The sequence below is a fragment of the Phodopus roborovskii genome, unplaced genomic scaffold, assembly GCF_943737965.1.
Source record: "Phodopus roborovskii unplaced genomic scaffold, PHOROB, whole genome shotgun sequence".
Lineage (NCBI taxonomy): Eukaryota > Metazoa > Chordata > Mammalia > Rodentia > Cricetidae > Phodopus > Phodopus roborovskii.
The window spans coordinates 4,554,775-4,573,153 of NW_026126619.1; the positions used below are offsets into that span (position 1 = coordinate 4,554,775).

The 18,379-nt window shown below is 37.0% G+C and overlaps 1 protein-coding gene across 1 annotated transcript in view; it reads right to left on the bottom strand.

Annotated features, from left to right (window-relative positions):
* Ptprq (protein tyrosine phosphatase receptor type Q) overlaps nucleotides 1–18,379 on the bottom strand; it is a 168,320-nt gene that overhangs the window by 48,565 nt on the left and 101,376 nt on the right. Inside the window, exons 26-29 of the mRNA XM_051206414.1 lie at nucleotides 11,395–11,516; nucleotides 7,296–7,482; nucleotides 3,287–3,531; nucleotides 1,224–1,290 (exon numbers count right to left, since the gene is read on the bottom strand). Of these exons, the coding sequence (XP_051062371.1) occupies nucleotides 1,224–1,290; nucleotides 3,287–3,531; nucleotides 7,296–7,482; nucleotides 11,395–11,516 (621 nt within the window). The remainder of the gene's footprint in view (nucleotides 1–1,223; nucleotides 1,291–3,286; nucleotides 3,532–7,295; nucleotides 7,483–11,394; nucleotides 11,517–18,379) is intronic.

The following is an 18,379-nucleotide window of genomic DNA, read 5'->3' on the forward strand; positions in this document are numbered from 1 at the left end:
CCAGGGCCTTTGAGAGCAGCAAGTGCTTTTAACCCCCGAGCCACCCCTCCAGGAATTTGTCAAATAAGATAAACAATGCTTATAAATAAGAATACACCTATATTTATTAGTCATTAGTAAAAGGATAAACTGTAAAATTGCATCTGGCAATGACCATCTCATACTATTGACAATAACAACGTTCAGGTTTTTTTGAAGGATTTTTTTCAAAGATGTTCACTCTTAAATCCTCATAATAAAAAAGCTGCAAGGTAGGAACTAAGGGCACCTGCGCTTTCTAGACTTACAAATGTTGAGAAAATTTTCCAAAGTCGAGCAGCTATCTAAAGACCAACCCAGGATTCAGTCTCGCGAGTTATCTAAACAGTCTGAAAGGCTGGCTTGCCAGCCAGTGTACTCTACTGTCTCTTGCAAAGAAAGAGACATTGATACTTCCTTTAGAAATACATCCTAGCTGGAATTCTACTACAGCCTCCCTGGGACAAACACTTAAGGGTTCTAGTTTTTTTTTTTTTTTTTTCTCCCCTCAGTCCACTCCTCCCCATGGCCTAACCCTCATCCTCCCGATTTACCCCTTTCACCTCCCTTCAGGAAAGAGCAGGCAACACGAGTCACAATAAGACCAGACTCAGACACTCATGTCAAGGCTGCACAAGAGCTTTCTTACTCATCTTGGGACCTTCTGTTTTCTTTCATTTTTAGTACTCCCGTATGTGATAGAGGTAGCTCCAAAAATGCTTGATTTCAGTATATGGGCAGGCAGTTACTGGTCAAATGGACTCAAACTCCTCTTTGGGGTTTTGTGGTTATTTGTTAGAGGGGAATTTTTACTAAAATATGTGCAAGAGTAATGGAGTGGTAGATATACTTTAGAATTAAAATTACAAGGTTTGTTATATGGGAGTTTGGTAGTCGGCTGAGCAGAATCCAACTCCTAATACAAACAGAGACTCAGTCTAGGCAGTTGCAATTCCAGAAAGTTCTCTTCCCAATAAAAATAAAGTGTAGTTGACAGCCTTTAGAATGGACATTCCCTTCGACAATAATCCATGTCATCATTTAGATGTTTAAACTATACTTTCAATATGCGCACATTATTACTTAATAAATGCATGTCACATGTATATTCATCATGTAAAGGTTAGCTTCCCACGTGTGACTCAGATTTCAATCACCATCTGGTCAAGAAAACAGAAGTTTAATGGAAGGCAGTTCATATATACCTTTAATATCCATGGTTATTCGCATCTGCGCTTTTGGCCCGGCACCAGCACTGTTGATAGCGTAAACCTGGAACAAAGAAAGGGCTTATCACTACTCCAAGCCTCCTGTCTACACATGTGCAAGTGAACACAGTTATGAACAATTTTTAAAATGATCTCTCTTTGGAAAACTTTTGAATCTGCCTATTAATAACTATATTTTCTCAAACCCATTTAATACCACACGTATCGGAAAGAACATTAACAATCAAGAATTTCTCACAGTTAATATTCTGGAACTAAAGTCCTGGGACTAAATGCTGACACAGAGGTCCCCAATACCAAGACCAGGAAGGCTGGGCTGCCATGTGAACCCACGGGAGGAAAGGAGTGGAAAACCACCATGCTTACACGACCTCTCCCTCTACTTTAACATCTGTTACTTCTCTCTGTAGCTAGAACATTTTGCCCTCATTTAAATCCATATTCAAGATCTGCTGCTTGAGTCTTAGATGAAACCCAATTCCCCCTGGCTCCTCATTTTCCTGTATTAAATCATCCTCCTGAAAGTTGGCCTTAATGCCCTTCTTCACCCCTGCCCTGAAGTATCTGATGCATACCCCGCATAATGCGGCATATACACATAAAACATTTCTGTTTGTGTACACAGAGGGTGATTTACACAAATGTGAACCCTTTCAATTAGCTTTGTACTCAGGAAGCTCAGGACCTAGAGTCTTTGCCTTCCCCTCGTCTGGCTGAATAAAACAAAGACCAAGGGAGCAGTTCAATTCTCTTGTAATTATTGAACACAATTTGGCATATGTAGAATAGTCTTTGGAATTAACTCATTTTATATATTAACAGTCTGTCCTTTCATTATGTCAATATTTTGGAAATGTTTTTGTCAAATTAAACTATTAATAATACATGGTACATGGAAGTTCTATTAAATACCCATCCCCATGGACTTCGAATAAAATAACTAAAACAAAAATTTGTTCTTGCCTGTGACTTTTAACAAGGAATTATTTGAAATAAGTGGTGATCTTTTCTTTATTATGTGACTTAAACTGTGGTGATGCATAAGAAAAACTGGTGTAAAAACTGGAAGTACTTCTTAAACAGCAGGATGCATTGAAGTTCCTTGGGAATCTTGTTAAATCTGAATATTCATGATAAATTTCAATATCCTGAGATGTTTATATTGCAATTCACAAGCAGTTATGTTTTTCTTTACAGACCAGCTGTACATTGTTTTTTTCTTATTTTCCCTTGTTTTCAACAGCATTTCTTTCTGTATTTGTTCCTCACAGAATGTTCTGCAAGAGGTTACCATTCCTATCCCCAACTTTTCACTTGCAAAACCTGAGTCACACACTTGTAGATGTTTTCCAGGTGGATATCGAAATCAGAACTTGAAGTCAGGCTCAAATTTCCATTCATCTTCTAATAAGTATCTCACCCAACTTAACTGGAATTGCAACAAGAACCTTGGGAAAGTACAGAGTTGAAGCAAGGAACATATTCACCTATTGTGAACAATATTCTTATGAATAACTCATTAATTACAGTTGCTCTGAGCAAAGGAAGCTGCCCTGGGGCTTGTTACCCTGGATGATAAGTTGCTGAAAGGTGATGTTTCGGAACCAAAACAATTTTGCTTATAATCCCTAAGGTGTGACACAAAATAAATACAGGAAGAAATACGTTGGGTGTTTGTTCGTGCATGTGAACTTGCACACGTTTTTGTACATGTCTCCCATCTTTTGTAAAATTATTGTTAACATGCTAACAGAAAATAAAAAGGATTTAGAGGAATGAATGATGAAATAGCCTATTTCTGCCATTTTCTTCAAAATTCGCTTTTGCGTGTCTCCTTCATAGTTTCCTTTGAGGTAGCTCTGTATGTCACTATTCTTCTATGTTTAAGCTCTTTCCAGGTGTCTGCTATTCTTGGATAAGTTTCTTAGTAGTACTTGCTATATTTTTGCAGGAAATAGGCTGACATGTGGTATGCAGACATGTTTTGGAATGCTGACTTTATAAACTGGCTTAGGCAGTAAAAAGCCATGGCTGCTTACACTGATGTTGTATGTGCGTCCACCCTTCAGGCCTTCTAACACTGCGATGACGGACGTGTCTGTCTTCTGGATAATGCTGAGGTTATGAACGTGAACAGCGGTAGGATCATCTTCTCGGCAGACCAATGCTTGATATACTTGGATATTTCCGTTGGGTTGAGAAGGTGGAAGGAATGTTAACTGAAACTTCGTTACTTCATCCGGTATCTTCTGAAATGTCACATTGTTGGGTGGGTCCTTGGGCACTGAAAATAAAAAAGTTGACAATTATAAATTTTAAATCTCAATGTAAAATGTATCTCCTTCACGCTTCTATTTTGGAAAGGCTAATTAAAGATACTATAAGAAAACATGTATTATTGAAATGAGAAAAATGACCAAGCACTGACTTTATTTCCTGGAAATTCTAGTGGTGCTCCAGTTTATTTGTTTGCTTTTGTGAATGTGTTCTGTGTTTAGTACTGGGAATTAAATCCAGTACCTTCTGTTGCCTCGGCAGCCCAGTTTGTATAGACTTGAACAGAACATGCCTCCTCAACTTTTGAATTACTTCATTCCAAAGTAATAGGGATTCACAGGAAGTTTTCATGCGAAGGTCAGAGCCCCCATGTACCCTTCCTGGGGTTCCCAGTGGTGATGCTGCACATGGCTGTATTCAGTGCTGATCCAGAGAGCAAGCATCTGTGCAATACTGTTGTTATTGAGATGTCAGGCTTTGTTCTGATATCATCGCTGTTTTCAAGCTTTTGTGTGTGATTCACATTTGTGACACTGTAAGCCATATATAGATTCCTGCCATCATCAACATGGAAAAGATAAGACTAGCCCCTTACATAAAGAACCTTCACCTTCCGTGCCTTTGTAGTTTACTACATGCCTCCCTCTAATTGAATTGTTCTTTATATCTGTTGTCTTTTCCTCTTCAGCATTTTAATAATAATAATAATAATAATAATAATAATAATAGTAATAATAATAATATATATATATATTTGTCATTTGGGTGCTGTGTTGAGTATGGGGAAGGCAGAGAACAGCTTACAAGGCTTTGTTCTCTCCTTCCAACATGTGTGTTCTTGGGATGGAGTTCTGACCATTAGTCTTGGTGACAAATATCTATACCCTCTGAGTCATCTTCGCCAGATGTAAAGTCCCCAGCTGCAGGAGAAAGGGACAGCAGCCCTAACAGTAACCAAGGAAGTGTTTCATTTTATAGCTTAACAGTATTTGTTTAACATGGAAAGACATCTGTGCTGTTTCCAGTTTTTGTCATTTCTAGTAAGTCTGACATTACTCTCCATACACATATAAATGAAAGTTTTAGATTCTTTGTGATCATTGCTGACTATTAATTGCTTGGCCATATGGGAAGTAAATGTTTAGTTTTACAAGAGACTGTCAAATATTTTTCCTTGTATCTATATCACTTTATATTCCCAGTGGCAAGTGGCAAGAGTTCAGTTTACATCTTTGCCATTATTTGGTATTATTACTACTTTTAAAATTATTATGTAATTCTGTTTCATTAGATGTGTGGTTGCATGATGTTGTGGGTTTAATTTGCATTTATGTAAGGGCTAATGATCTTGAAATTTTATCTTAATGTGTGTTTATTTCCTAACTATACCTCCTGATGGATAAAATATCTCTTTATGGTTTTTGACAGTTTTCTAATTAGGTCTTTTTAATTGCTGAAAGTTGTAAAATTCCAGTTCATTCTACTAAAATACAAACACAGCAGGACAGCTGCACATATAAATGCATGCTAGTTGTGACTCCAGCATGAAGAGGTGAGCTGAGCACAATGTACCATCCCTAGCCAAGGAGCTATTGGCAACAGTTGGCTGCTAGGAAAGAAGGGGCCAGTTTCCTCTGAAATTGTGGGCCATAATAAGTTGAGTGCATTCAAGTAGGACTTCATACATACAAGAATATTTGGGCCACACAAATTGGCCTTGCTAAGATGGGGGCAGAAATTGGGTATAAGAGAAGAGTGTGTCCCTAGGAAAAGTTGGGGCACCGAAGCAAATATGGTCAAAATTCATTAATGGTCAAAATTCATTGTAGGAAATCCTTAAAGAACTAATTAAAAATTATATAAGATTTTTCTTTGGAAGACTATTATAGAAAGGAGGGTAATCATGAAGGGGAGGTTAGAGAAATTGCATTTGATCAAAGTACATTCATGTGAGAAATTCTCACAATGACACATTACTGTGTATAATTAGTAATCCGGGCTAATGAAACACTCCCTTATTAAAACAAAGCAAAAAAAAAAAAAAAAAAAAAAAAAAACAAAAAAACAAAAAAAACAGACTAGTATATTACTAGTTATAAGAAGTTATGAAATGAAGTAATACATGAGAAAATATTGTTTTAAGGTTATAGAGTACTGTTCTTTACATCACATCATCAAAATGAATTTGTAATTTATTGTTATTTGAATGACATAGAAATGATATTTTTTTTTTCTTTTTAGTCAAAACCATCTGTGAGGTTAAGACAGTTAAGACACTCAGGCTTCCTTAACTTCAAACTTCTTTGCAGAGAGAATCTTGCAGCACCCCTCCAATGCAGATAAATGAAAGTGAGTAAAAGCGATGATCAGAAAAATTCATCATCTTTTGAAATATCCCATGTTAAGTAGAAAGCTTTATAGACAAAATAAAGCTTAGTCTGGCTTAAACAGATATGTTCCCACTTGTTTTTACACATTTACATTACTTAAGAAATGTATCCTTATTTTTATGTAGAAAATGTTTCTGAAAATTGAAGATCAGGCTTTAAGCTGGATAAGGCAAGGAATTCTCTCAAGCTGGCAACAATTTCATACCCCAAAATTACACAAGGCTTTACATAATAAATTCTATTCTCAGAGGTTTAGTTTGCTTTTTTTTCTGGTAGTAGTACTATTTGCTAACTTCTAGGGCAGTGTTTCTCAATCTTCCTAATGTTTTGACCATTTAATACAGTTCCTCAAGTTGTGATGACTCCCCCACACACACCAAAAAATATTTCATTGCTACTTCATAACTGTAATTTTGCTACTGTTATGGATCATAATGTAAACATCTGCTGTGCAAGCCATGGGGATTGCAACCCACAGGTTGAGAACCATAGCTAGGACGAGACTGACTGGCAAGCCATGTTTTTTGGTATACAGGTGAGTATATTCGCCAATTCCTTGTTCATAAAGAAGTGTGGGGAAGAAATGCAAAAACATAGTCAAATTACAAATCCCTGCTATACTTGGCAGCAAAACAGAAACAAGAAGAAGCAAGAAGAAAAAGTGCCTTGCAAATTAGAGTCCTCCCTTTGCAGTAAATATTGGAAGTCATAGAATAATAAAGAAACAAGATAAATAATATTTTATCTCCTCTTATGTACCTTAGAGACAGCAACAAATAGACCATAGCAACACAGCCCTTCACCTGATGTTTCCCACGACATAACTGGAGACAAAGAACCCAGGAGTCTGAAGAAGGTGGACAAGCAGGCGCTGGGAGATTCACTCTCCACTTCGACTTCCTATTCCCTTTAATGGTCCTTTTATTCATCCAGACCCTGCTCAAGGAGCTAGAGGAAATCTGTGTGGATTCTGACATTTATGGAACAATCACATGATGCAGCGTGTCACGTGATTAAGAAAGCAACTGTATGTGACCTGACTGTAATGTCAGATTCCTTAATATTACTTGTCAATTTTCATTTAAAAAAAAAAAATCAGGACAGACATAGTCAAAGTGAAATTTTAGATGAAACGTTGTTAGTGGAAAACACTTAAGACAAATTACCTGGTAGGCACAACAATTCAGTATCTTTAAAGAAAAAAAAAAATACAATGGGTTGCCCTAAATGTGGTTCCTCGTATCCAAGGACTGAGCACTCTGCACACTCTACTTTGCCTCCCATAGCACATATCATTTCTGCAGAAGAGCATGAGGAATTATAAGATAGGCCAACAGCCAAGCTCATCTCATTGTTAGGCCAGATGGAAAGTAGCCCTTACCTGATTCTAGAGTGGTAATAATCACTTCCACACTTGACTTCCCTTCGTCATATGCCCCGCTAACATTTCCAATAAATGCCGTGATCACCACGGAATACCTTGTGAATACTTTCAGGTCGTTAATTTCTATTGTTTTGTTTTCTTCATTTGACTTCACGAAGGACATGTTAAAGTCATCATTATCTACCTATGGGGGAAAAAGTTGCTAGCAATTAAGACAGGTAACAACAGCTACAGGTATACTGATCTGGCCAATATTTATTCATTTGCTTTGAAATCCGATCTTTCTGAGAAAAGCAAAGTACTATGATAAAAGTTGATCTATTTGTGATTATTTTCACAGTGGAAAGTCAGAGAATGTAATCGAGCCACCATGATCAACCAGCCTATCAATTGAATAAGCAAAAGTCACTTTCAGATTCAATGAAACTATTTTCTACCTCAATAGTTTAAAGTAGAAAATGTGTGTAGGTTTTGGTGGCCTAACCACCCAGCATTCAAATTCTAAATTGGTCGATTAACTCCATTTGTCAAGCCACTCATGTGGTCTTAGTTTCTACTGAGGTGATAATACTAAATTATTCTACCTTGTTGAGAATATATAAAGAACAGATCTAAAGTACTTGACATAATGATTTTGACTTTTTTTATTATTCTGACAAATTATGCTTTGTAACATAATTCAGAAGGTATAGATGGTTAAACTGCATTTATATACTTTCTAAGTGAATCATAATTGTGAGAGGGCAATTTCTTTTTGAAATGCACATTGATATGTTCTGTCTGCCCTTTTAACTTCTTCTTTTCCTAATTTTATTTTATTCCCTTTTATTTTGAGATTATAACATAATTACAACAGTTCTCCCCTGCCTTCCCTTCAAACCATCCCTACTCTCCAGATTCATATTTCTTCGCCATCATTTTTCAATAATTGTTATTGTAATTAGAGATCAAAAAATGCTTAGCCAACCACTGTTAGATATAGCAGTGATGATGGACACAATTAACTATAAACATCATAATTGGAACACATGCACAAATGAGGTCTTTAGATATATTAAATGTTTTGATAATTATATGTTTTGTTCAAATATAGTTTATCTTTTATGGAATTTTTTGTCCAACACTCTAGACATTAAACATGGATAAAGCTTTAGTATTAAATAGAAAGGCTTTAGGTAATTATTTAGTATGTAAGTGCTTGCTATACAACCATGGGAACCTTTGTTTGGAGCCCCAGTATCTATATAAAGGACAGGTGGGCCAGGCCACATTTGTTATCCCAGGACTGGGGTAGAAGAGCTAAGTGGCTGAAGAAGACACCAATATTGACCTATGACCTCCACAAATATGTACACATGCACACACAAACACACACACACACACAACACACACGTGTGCACGCATGCACATACACCATGTACATGTAACAAATTAAGAAGGGATTTTCCTGATACAAATTTGAGAGAATTGTTGACCCTTTGAGGCATATTATTCACAGGCTGATATGGGACAATCTTGTACACTGTAAAGATTTGTTACTCATGTTGGTTAAATAAAATGCTAAATAGCCAGTAGGCAGGCAAGAAGTACAGGCAAGGCTACCAGACTTGGAGAATTCTGGAAAGAGGAAAGGTAGAGACACAGTCTTCAGTCAGATGCAGAGGAAGCAAGATGAGAATGCCTTACTGAGAAAAGGTACCAAGTCACATGGCTAAACACAGATAAGAATTATGGGTTAATTTAAGTTGTAAGAGCTTGTAAGTAATAAGCATGAGCAATAGGTCAAACCGTTTATAGTTAATATAAGTCTCTATATTTGGGACTAAAAGGCTGTGGGACCATGCTGGACAGAAACTTCTATCTACATGAGGTAAATTTATAGACTTTGGGTGACTCCCTCAAGTTCTATGGCTACAGGGCAACTGAGGTAAAATTTCAGTCTACTTCTCCTATGAGTTCAAAACTATCTATCATGCAAAAAAATAAGTGAGCTCTGATCATGTAAAATGCTTTCATTATATATTAAACTATTCACTGTTTTCCATTTGTACAACAGATAACAATATCAACTAGTAAAATTATATCATGACACATGTGCTGTATACTTGAGCTTTAAAAAAAGTCCTAAAACTATAATTGCAGATCATCAGGCAGCATCTACATAAGTTAACTTCCTCTTCATTAGTAGACCTACTCCATGTTGGTTGTTAGTAACCACACCTTACTGACCCAGAGTGAAGCCTCAAGTCATGTGAGTCCTCAGTTCCAAGATTGCTTACTCATCAGTTTATCACCTGCTATTGCTATGAAACCACCCCAGCATCTAACTATAACATCATATAGCATAGTCAACAACTGAACTCCAGATCTCCCTCTCCCAACTCTACCTCCTCCTCGTGTTCCGTTACTTCGCTCACTGGCATCACTTCTGCTTGCTATAATGATGTTCAATCCCCAAATCTCACTACCAGTTTGATTTACTCTGTAACGCCTCCTCTATATTCTGTCCTCACAGCAGATGTTTCTAATTACTTCGTTGTCTTCCCCACAGCATCATGTATTGCCTCATAATTGTTTATATTGCCGTGTGAGCCACATGACTGTGAGCTATGTGAAAGCCGAATTTTCATTTCCTAATCTTGTCTTGGTGTATACAGGTTATTCAAATTAAGTCAGAGAACAAAGGTAATAAAAAAATCACAGAATACATTAATTTCTACTGGAATTAAGTACAGAGCTGGTACCTGTGCCTGCTCATCTTCCTACCCTGCTTTTCTTAATCCCACTTGCTCAATTTTAAGGTCAGGAAGAATGCTGTAACAATAAGATTACAAAATCATCCTAAAGCGTTTTTGTTTCTCTTATTTTCTGTAAGCATAAGGAAATTCTAAAGGATTTTCTTTAATGAAGTATCCTTCATAGTTATCTTTTTATAATTTGCATTAAATACATATTCCAAGGGCACTCATGCTATTTGTTTTTAATCTATTAATGTACAAAGATCATCACAAATATACTCTAAAATAGAAGCCAAAACTGAACATTATGTGGGAGAAGACATTAAAATCTCATTTGATTTTAATGATAGCAGGGCTTTTGAGGCAAAAGCATCTCCTTTAAAAATTAATATATTTACCTGTTCCACAGTTAGCCTCATCTGCCCCTAGGATATAAGCTACTTTATGATAAGCAATGGTTATTCCTCTCCCGTGAGCTCTACATACGTATGAAGTTCTGCTAATGGAGCTACAGACAGAAGGTTCACTCCCAGGCTTCTCAAACTCATGTCTATTTTTGTACTCACTGCTTACTTCTCAGATTTATTCCTCTTGTGTCCAAGTGACACACCTTACAATCATCCTTGATTCTTGTTGTCACTCACCATCAGGAGTTAGTTGAGTTTTCAATAATCTCACAGACTTAAACTGTTTCTCATCTGGATCCTTTTCTATGCTTCCTCTGATTTTATCATGTATCTCTCTTTTTTCGTACAGTTTCCATCCCCTCACCTAGCCTGCATCTCAAATGCAGAGAACAGAATGCTGAAACAAGCAACCAGCCTGTCAGTGTGATAAAAATTCTTGCCATGCCACTGTTTTAGTCATTCAAGCAGAATATTAACATTAACAAGTTAGTGTCCCCAACATGAGTCTAGCTTCACGTCTCAGTACACCGAATTTTAAATGCCATGCCATGGAATGGTTATGTTATTGTTTTTGAGAAAAGAAAGATTCTTTTAATTTGATATCTCTCTTTGCTCTCCCCTTTCTCTAAATTTTTTCAAGATTTAGCTCTTTACTTATCTGGGAAATTGCTTCTTGAATACCTCTTCCTTCCCATTCTTTTCTAAAAGATCCTTTTCCAAAGTTTTCAACTTTCTGACATATGCATAGTCATTTCCCTGAGAATAAGTGCAACAAGCATTGAACTAATACTATTTTTCTTGAGCAGTTGGTAAATAAAGAGTCAATGCCTAAGCTAAACAATCTACGAAAGGTCTAAGGAACATGGTACAAAATTGAGAGCCCTGACTAGATAATCTGCCCCATGAACTGTGTTTTATACTGTCTTTCAGGGTAGGTAAGACATGCCTTACCGATTTGACATCAATCAAGTAGAACATTGGTCCAGTTATGACAGCAGGTTCACTCCAGCTGATACTGATACCAAACGGAGATGTTGCAACCACATGCACATTTTCAGGAGGACCATCGGGAGCTGCAACAATAGGAAATCAATTACTCTGCCACATTAGTTAGTACTTGCTACAGTATAAAAGGAAAGACCATGGAAAATGGATAGTCACAATGAATTAATTTCACATTCATTTACAGATCACAAACATGCTAAAAGTTAATCACAGGACCTGATTGTAAAAACTAGGTCCTAAATATAGATAACATCCACATATTAAAATTGTAATGCATGATACTTAAATTTGACATAAGATGTTTAAAAGAAGGCATAATTATATCATTTGTGTTAGTAGGTATTTGATTTAAAAGTAAATAACTAGGCACAGCTTAAGATTCTTCAGACATATTTGATTATTGAAAGAGGCAAAAACCATAGTTGAAGATGGGAACTAGCAAAAAATACTGGCATTGTTTAAAATATCATGTGATTGTAAACTGGATCAGTTTTATGCTTTCATTGAGGGATAGAGTAATGTATAGTGATGCAGTCATTCTGGTCTTTATTAGACATGTAAACATAGTTATAATCACAATCAACCATGATTTAGGAAATCGTGTGTCTGTGTTTTCAGTTTGTAAAACAACTACAAGTAGAAGGATGTTGGTATAGAATCCATACAGGGGTGTTGCTTACTGGCTTGTTCCTTATAACTTTCTCAGTCTCCTTTCTTATGGAACCCAAAACTACCAGCCCAGGAAAAGCAATACCTTGCCCTGACTCAATCAATCACTAATGAAGAAAATGCCCTACAGTTGGAATTCAAGGAGGCATTTTCTTAATTGAAGTTCCCTCCTCCAAGATGACGTCAGCCTGCGCCAAGCTGACATGAAGCTAACCAACACATCAAATATGATTTAATATTCTTCTTCATTCCTATACATCAAAACAGCACAATGTTGCTGCTTAGAATTTCACTGCAAAGGCTACAGATATATTATTCTAGAAATGAGCTCATAAAGTCTAGCAGGCTGCCAGAAAGACACACAGTACAAAAAAAAAAAAAAAAAAAGATCCAGAATCTCTAAATTCAAGAAATAGAGATATCACAGAGAGAGCAATGTTCGTTGAATTAAATATCAGGAACAATTCCCAAAGAGTAACTCTGGAACCTAGTTATGACGCACTTGATCCCCATGCTGAAGAACGTGGAGTTCATTCTTTAAATATCAGGATGGTACAACTGAGAAAAGGAATGTTTGTTCAGCATTTAGGAAGATAACTCAGGTAGCTGAGGAATAAGTAGATACTTTGATATGAATTAAACCAAGCCACTACTGACAGCCAATAAAACTGGATAATGCCATGATCTGGGATTTCACAGCCTCTGGGAAAATGAATTAAAAATTCAGAAAAACTGTTGTATATTGACATGTTGTCAATAAAGTTGGTGCATGTACTAGAGGTGAGTAGCATGCTCTGAAGAGACACAAGTTCATTTCAGCATCAGGTAGGTATTTATGGCGTCGCTGTACTTTGCACATGCCCCTCTAAAATTCAGATGTTGAAGCATTACAGTAAAACTATGACATAACAAAGCATGACCCTTAAAAAGTGATGAGGTCCATCTAGTAGCTTATGAAAACAGAAGCAGACACCCACAGCTAAATACTGAGCCAAACTGGAATCCAGATGCAGAGAGGGAGGACAAGACCAGGCTGCAGAAACACATAGAGACAGTTGACCTGAACAAGGAGGAGTTAATGGACCCCCAGACTGATAGCTGGGAATCCAACAAGGGACTGACTCAGACCCTCTGATCATGGGTTTCAGTTAGAAGGCCTGGGCAGTCTGAGTGACTTCTGACAGTGGAACAAGGATGTACCCATGGTGCACAAAAGGACTTTGGGAGCACATTCCCCAGGGAGGGATACTCCCTTAGCCTAGAGACAGGAGGGAGGGCCTAGTCCCTACTCCAAATGACTTGACAGATTTAGATGACTCTTTCAGGAAGGCATCTCCCTACATATGGAGTGGGGCAGAATGGGATGGGATGGTGGTCCGGGGGCATGGGAGGGTGGAAGAGGGGGGTGGGGCAGAGAGGGAACTGGGATCGATATGTAAAATAAGAAAAATAAACAAAAATAGAAAGAAATTAAAGAAGGAAAAAAAAATGTGATGAGGTCTTGAGAGCTCCTCATATAAGGAATAGATTTAAGGACCATATATATAAAACTTCACAGAATATTCAATTAATCTGAGCTTCAGCCTTCCATCTTGTGAGGATATCTCCTCCCCATGGAATGCAACTCTCACCAGATGACCAAACATCTTGGCACTTGTACCTTTCACTTCTCACCCTCTAGATTACTATGAGTAAAAAAAAATCCATATTCTTCATTAGTTATCTAGTCTCAGGGATGGCAGCATAGGGCATAGTGTGGAAATTGGGCAGCAACGTTAGTCCCTGTAATATATTGGTATACTTTAATAATAGCTTTGAAATGCAAAGTGAATCCTGCTTATACATTGAGTGAAAAATGAAACAGCAAGTGAGAACCTGAAGATTCAGAGTCAGCAAGGCTAATGCTAGAGTCTTTTTAGAATCTCCTGGGCAGCGATGGGGTGGGGGGGGGGGAGGCAGACTGGAATTTCCAAACACCATAGATCATTATCATGAAGTAGAAGAGGCCACTGTAGACTAAGGCTCCTGATGTCTACTTCATATTTGAAGGGTTATTTCCTAATAATCTAGAAAGCAGAAGAACAAGGTAGCTAAATGCTCTATGAGTTTTCTTTACATGAACATTTAATCCCACTCACGAAGGGAGAAGCCTTAAGCCCACGAATCAACAAGATCAAATGAGAAAATGTGTCTCTTGAACCTTGCTGATTTGTCTCCATGCCATGACCAAGCTCAGAGCTGCAAGGACTGCACTTGAAGACAGGTACTTCCCCAGGCAAATTTCCTCTTCTCCTTGCAACTCTCCCAACATCATGACTGAGATTTGCTCTGACTTGAGAGTGCTGCTGATTTGAGTTTTGTTTCTGTATTGATGGTAGCTTGATTTTTAAAATACTTTCAAGAGAATACGTCTACATCTTCTTGGACTCCAGTATGCATTTTTAAGTCTCAGCTAAGGGAAGATCCAGATCTCTCTCCCGGGAAGGTCGTGGATTTGCCAGTACACCTGTCTACCAGCTCAGACAGAAGCAAAATGCCTTGCTTTGACTTTTTATTTCTTACTGTAAAATGTCAACCCTGCAAGCATTCCTTCAATGTAAACAATCAAAGTGCCCATCAGGGAGTGCCAGCTATCCCAAGCAGAGCAGAGAGAAACATGATATTCAGAAATCACTTGTGACACATCCACTTACCCATGCAACTAAATATTTTATGTTCCATACACTGATCAAACATTTTTTTAATCAAGCTAGCCTGCCATTTGCTGATCTGTGCAAAAAAATGACATTTCTGAGCTTGCGTGGTTCCTCTTTCATAGTTTCTTTAAGAAATAATCACTCTAAATTACATTTGCATCTCCAATAAATTTAATGATAAAATGCCTGTTTTACACAAATATAACTTGTGTCAACTACGTCTGTGAAAAATTTGATATTTCATCAACTAGAGCTATGAAAGATTAGAATTCCTATGTGGAAACTATGAAATGCAAATAAATATACATAACAAATACAAGTGTACTGTACTTGTATATAAAAATATGTATTCTATCTGAAGAAAAAATAATCTTTTAATGCATGGAAAATTTATAAGAAATATTTGAAATATCAAAGTATCATCCTTTATGATCAAACATTTAATATTTTATAATCTTTCATTTTATATAAGCACTCAAATATCTCAAAGACTTCTAGCATTATTCTCTTCTTTGGCTACAGATGTGTAATAATCTATTACTATAGACACATAAAAAGAAAGTACAAAAATAGTTAGATACTAAAATAAAGGAGGATAAGAGAGGCAAAGTTATGAGTAGCTCAGACTATGACAGTTTGAAAGCTCAATAAGTTTTAAGCATCTTTGGGAGACATTGTTTGTCTCCCGTAAACTGTCACATCCTGATTTAGGATTGTTTGTGAAATGAAGCTAGTCACTAATGGGCCAAGGCATCACTCTACCCTTTCTCTTATAAATCACGGCAATTTACTCACTAGGCATGATCTATCCTTATTCTCTCATTTCCCATAATCCAATCGCTTCCTCTCATGAGCACTTTCCCCCTGGTTTTCACAATAATGCATTTTCTGCAACTAATAACCGTCATTTCCTGATTTTCATGCTTCTATCCTTCCACAGGAATGCGGGTCTTATGTGGGTCAGGGTCATCTTTCCCATCCATCTGTGTCTCCATGCTAAGAGTGTTAGCTGAAAGGCGAGTCTGGATACACCATCATTTTGCCTAGTCCATATAAACTTTTGACTGCCCGCAAATCTGAAGCACTGAAGAACCAATATTTTTGGTGTGTCTGATATTACACTATCAGTAGTGTCACATTCAAAGCCTTATTCAGAGTGTTGCCTTCTACACATCCCTATAAGTTGATGTTGAAACCATTATAGTAAGTACCCAATAGTTGTTTTAAGTGTATCAGTCTGTGAGTTATTTTCCTAAAAGTATACATATTGAATAAGAAGTGATAGTAGTTGACAGGGTTGAAAATCCCAAGCTCTATAAATTGTAATTCAAATTTTCTGCATGTCTATTCTCATTCAAGTTTGTCCAAACTTTATTAGAAAAATGCCTCCTAGTCAGGTTACGGTAGTTCAGAATCTGACATGCTGGACCATAAGATTCCTAACAACCATCATCATTAAGTGAAGGGATCTATGGCTTTTGTGTTGCAAAGGTATCAACAACCTATAGGATTGTGAGCTGAATATGATGCAGGACCTAGAAGAACTAGCTCTGTGTTTAATATATCTCTAAAGACTGGAGAAATCTAGTCTAGTCTGTATATCTTTGAGGACCTGAGGCATCAAAGTCTCCCAAAGAAACATAGCATTAGATTTACAATGTTCCCACACAATAAAAGCATCTCAGTTCATGCCTCTGTCCATTGGTGCCATGAATGTGATAACTGGTTGTCTTTCCCTAGAGCCTGGTGGTTTCCTCGGCTGGAACAGGATGGCACTGTTGGTGTATGTAATATTCCCTACCATGTTACAAACCTTAATTTTGCTGTACAGTTATTCACAACAACATGATAGTACCACAAAGGGCAGGTACTGCAAACATAAGAACTTGCCAAATTACATCATGTAATAATTATGGAAAATAATTAATGGGTGCTCACATTATTAGACTTTATCTTATAGCTATTTCATTTCATTCTTAAAGGGGTTATCTCTTATCATTTCATATCAGTTTACAAAAATGAAATTAAATAAATACAAATACAAACAAAACCCATTCTAACACTAGCTTTGCCAGATAAGAATTAAAATATTTCAATATTGTGCTAAATTTAGAATGATATATCTTTTTCTAAAATTACATATTTATAAGATTACTTTGCAAAATGGTGACTTTAGACCAGCATCATCTATATTGTTCTTAAAAGTTATAAAAAAAGCAACTGCCAACTATGCCATACTTCACAGCAAATGAACCGAACCCTGGAGAAAGGCATAATTAACATTTATTGTACATTTGTAAGTAGCATTGCTTTCTAATGTCAACATACCTTTGAAAATGTAATAACAATGATAGAAATGGGGATAGGCTGGCTGCTTCTGTTTCTGGGAGGATTTAGTGCAGGAGTTTGCGAGCCAGTGGTCAACTTGGGGATGCTCGCCTCTGAGCTCAGTCACTCCACAAACTGGCTACTGCTATGTCATCTTGGTTATGGATGAACTATGTAGTGAGCTTACTGATACCATTGCTTCTTCCAGTCTCAATGTTTCTAGAATATTGTAGGCCACCGTGTTCCAAAAAAAGCATAATGAGACAAACCCAATTCCATTCTGTCTTGAAAAGTGACCCTTAATTAACAAAAAATCATTCAAGTAAGACCAGAAGCAAAATAGAGAAAACATGAGGGCCAGAATAAACATGGCTGCTTTGTCCCCTTGCTCATTTTCTAATGAGCATAACTTATGTAATATAATCATATGGGTATCATTAAAGAAAATTTAAAAACAAGGGATTAAAACAACCTCCAAGGTATACTTTGAGGGTATGTGTGATACAGAAAGCCCCACCCCATTAATTTATAATTGGAGATGCTTGGATTATTTGCTAAAACTGTGACTGAAAATATTCAGATCATTTATAGACCAATCACTTAGTGCCAATAATATCACATGGTGATATTTCTCATAATTTCATGTACGTTTTTATTCCTTATGTTGTAGAAAAATCATACAATTTGTTCATACATGTGATATTTTAAAAGTTCTGACAATATTAAGATTATGTAAAAATACTTTCTGACAATGTAGTTGAATGCCTTTGAATTGATTAAATGTATAGCCTTGCTAATACTTTTGGTATTTGGCAGATGCTCTTTGTGACAATACTTGGCACTGTTCCACTCTTGAGATTGTCTATACTGTTACTGACACAGTATACTGTGCCTTCCCCACCCCACTTTCTTTTCAATAAAATGTCTCCGTGTGCACTGCAGGCTGCTTTTGAAGTCAGCGAGGAGACTAGACATGACCTCAAACTCATTATGTTTCACTTCTCTACTTCTCAAGCCATGCTTGGTCTCCTGGCACTTTTATAACACTCAGAGTGTGCAGGCTCAATGCTGCAGATGAACAAAGCACATGACTGCACAGGTGTGTGGTCTTTAAGCCTGTGTGAGTACATTGCACGGTTGCATCTTAAGACTCCCTGTTCTTCTGAACAATGGAGCCTGGAGTTCTCAATTCAGTTACCTGAGAAAAGTAATTATCAGCATCATCCAGCTAGAAAGCC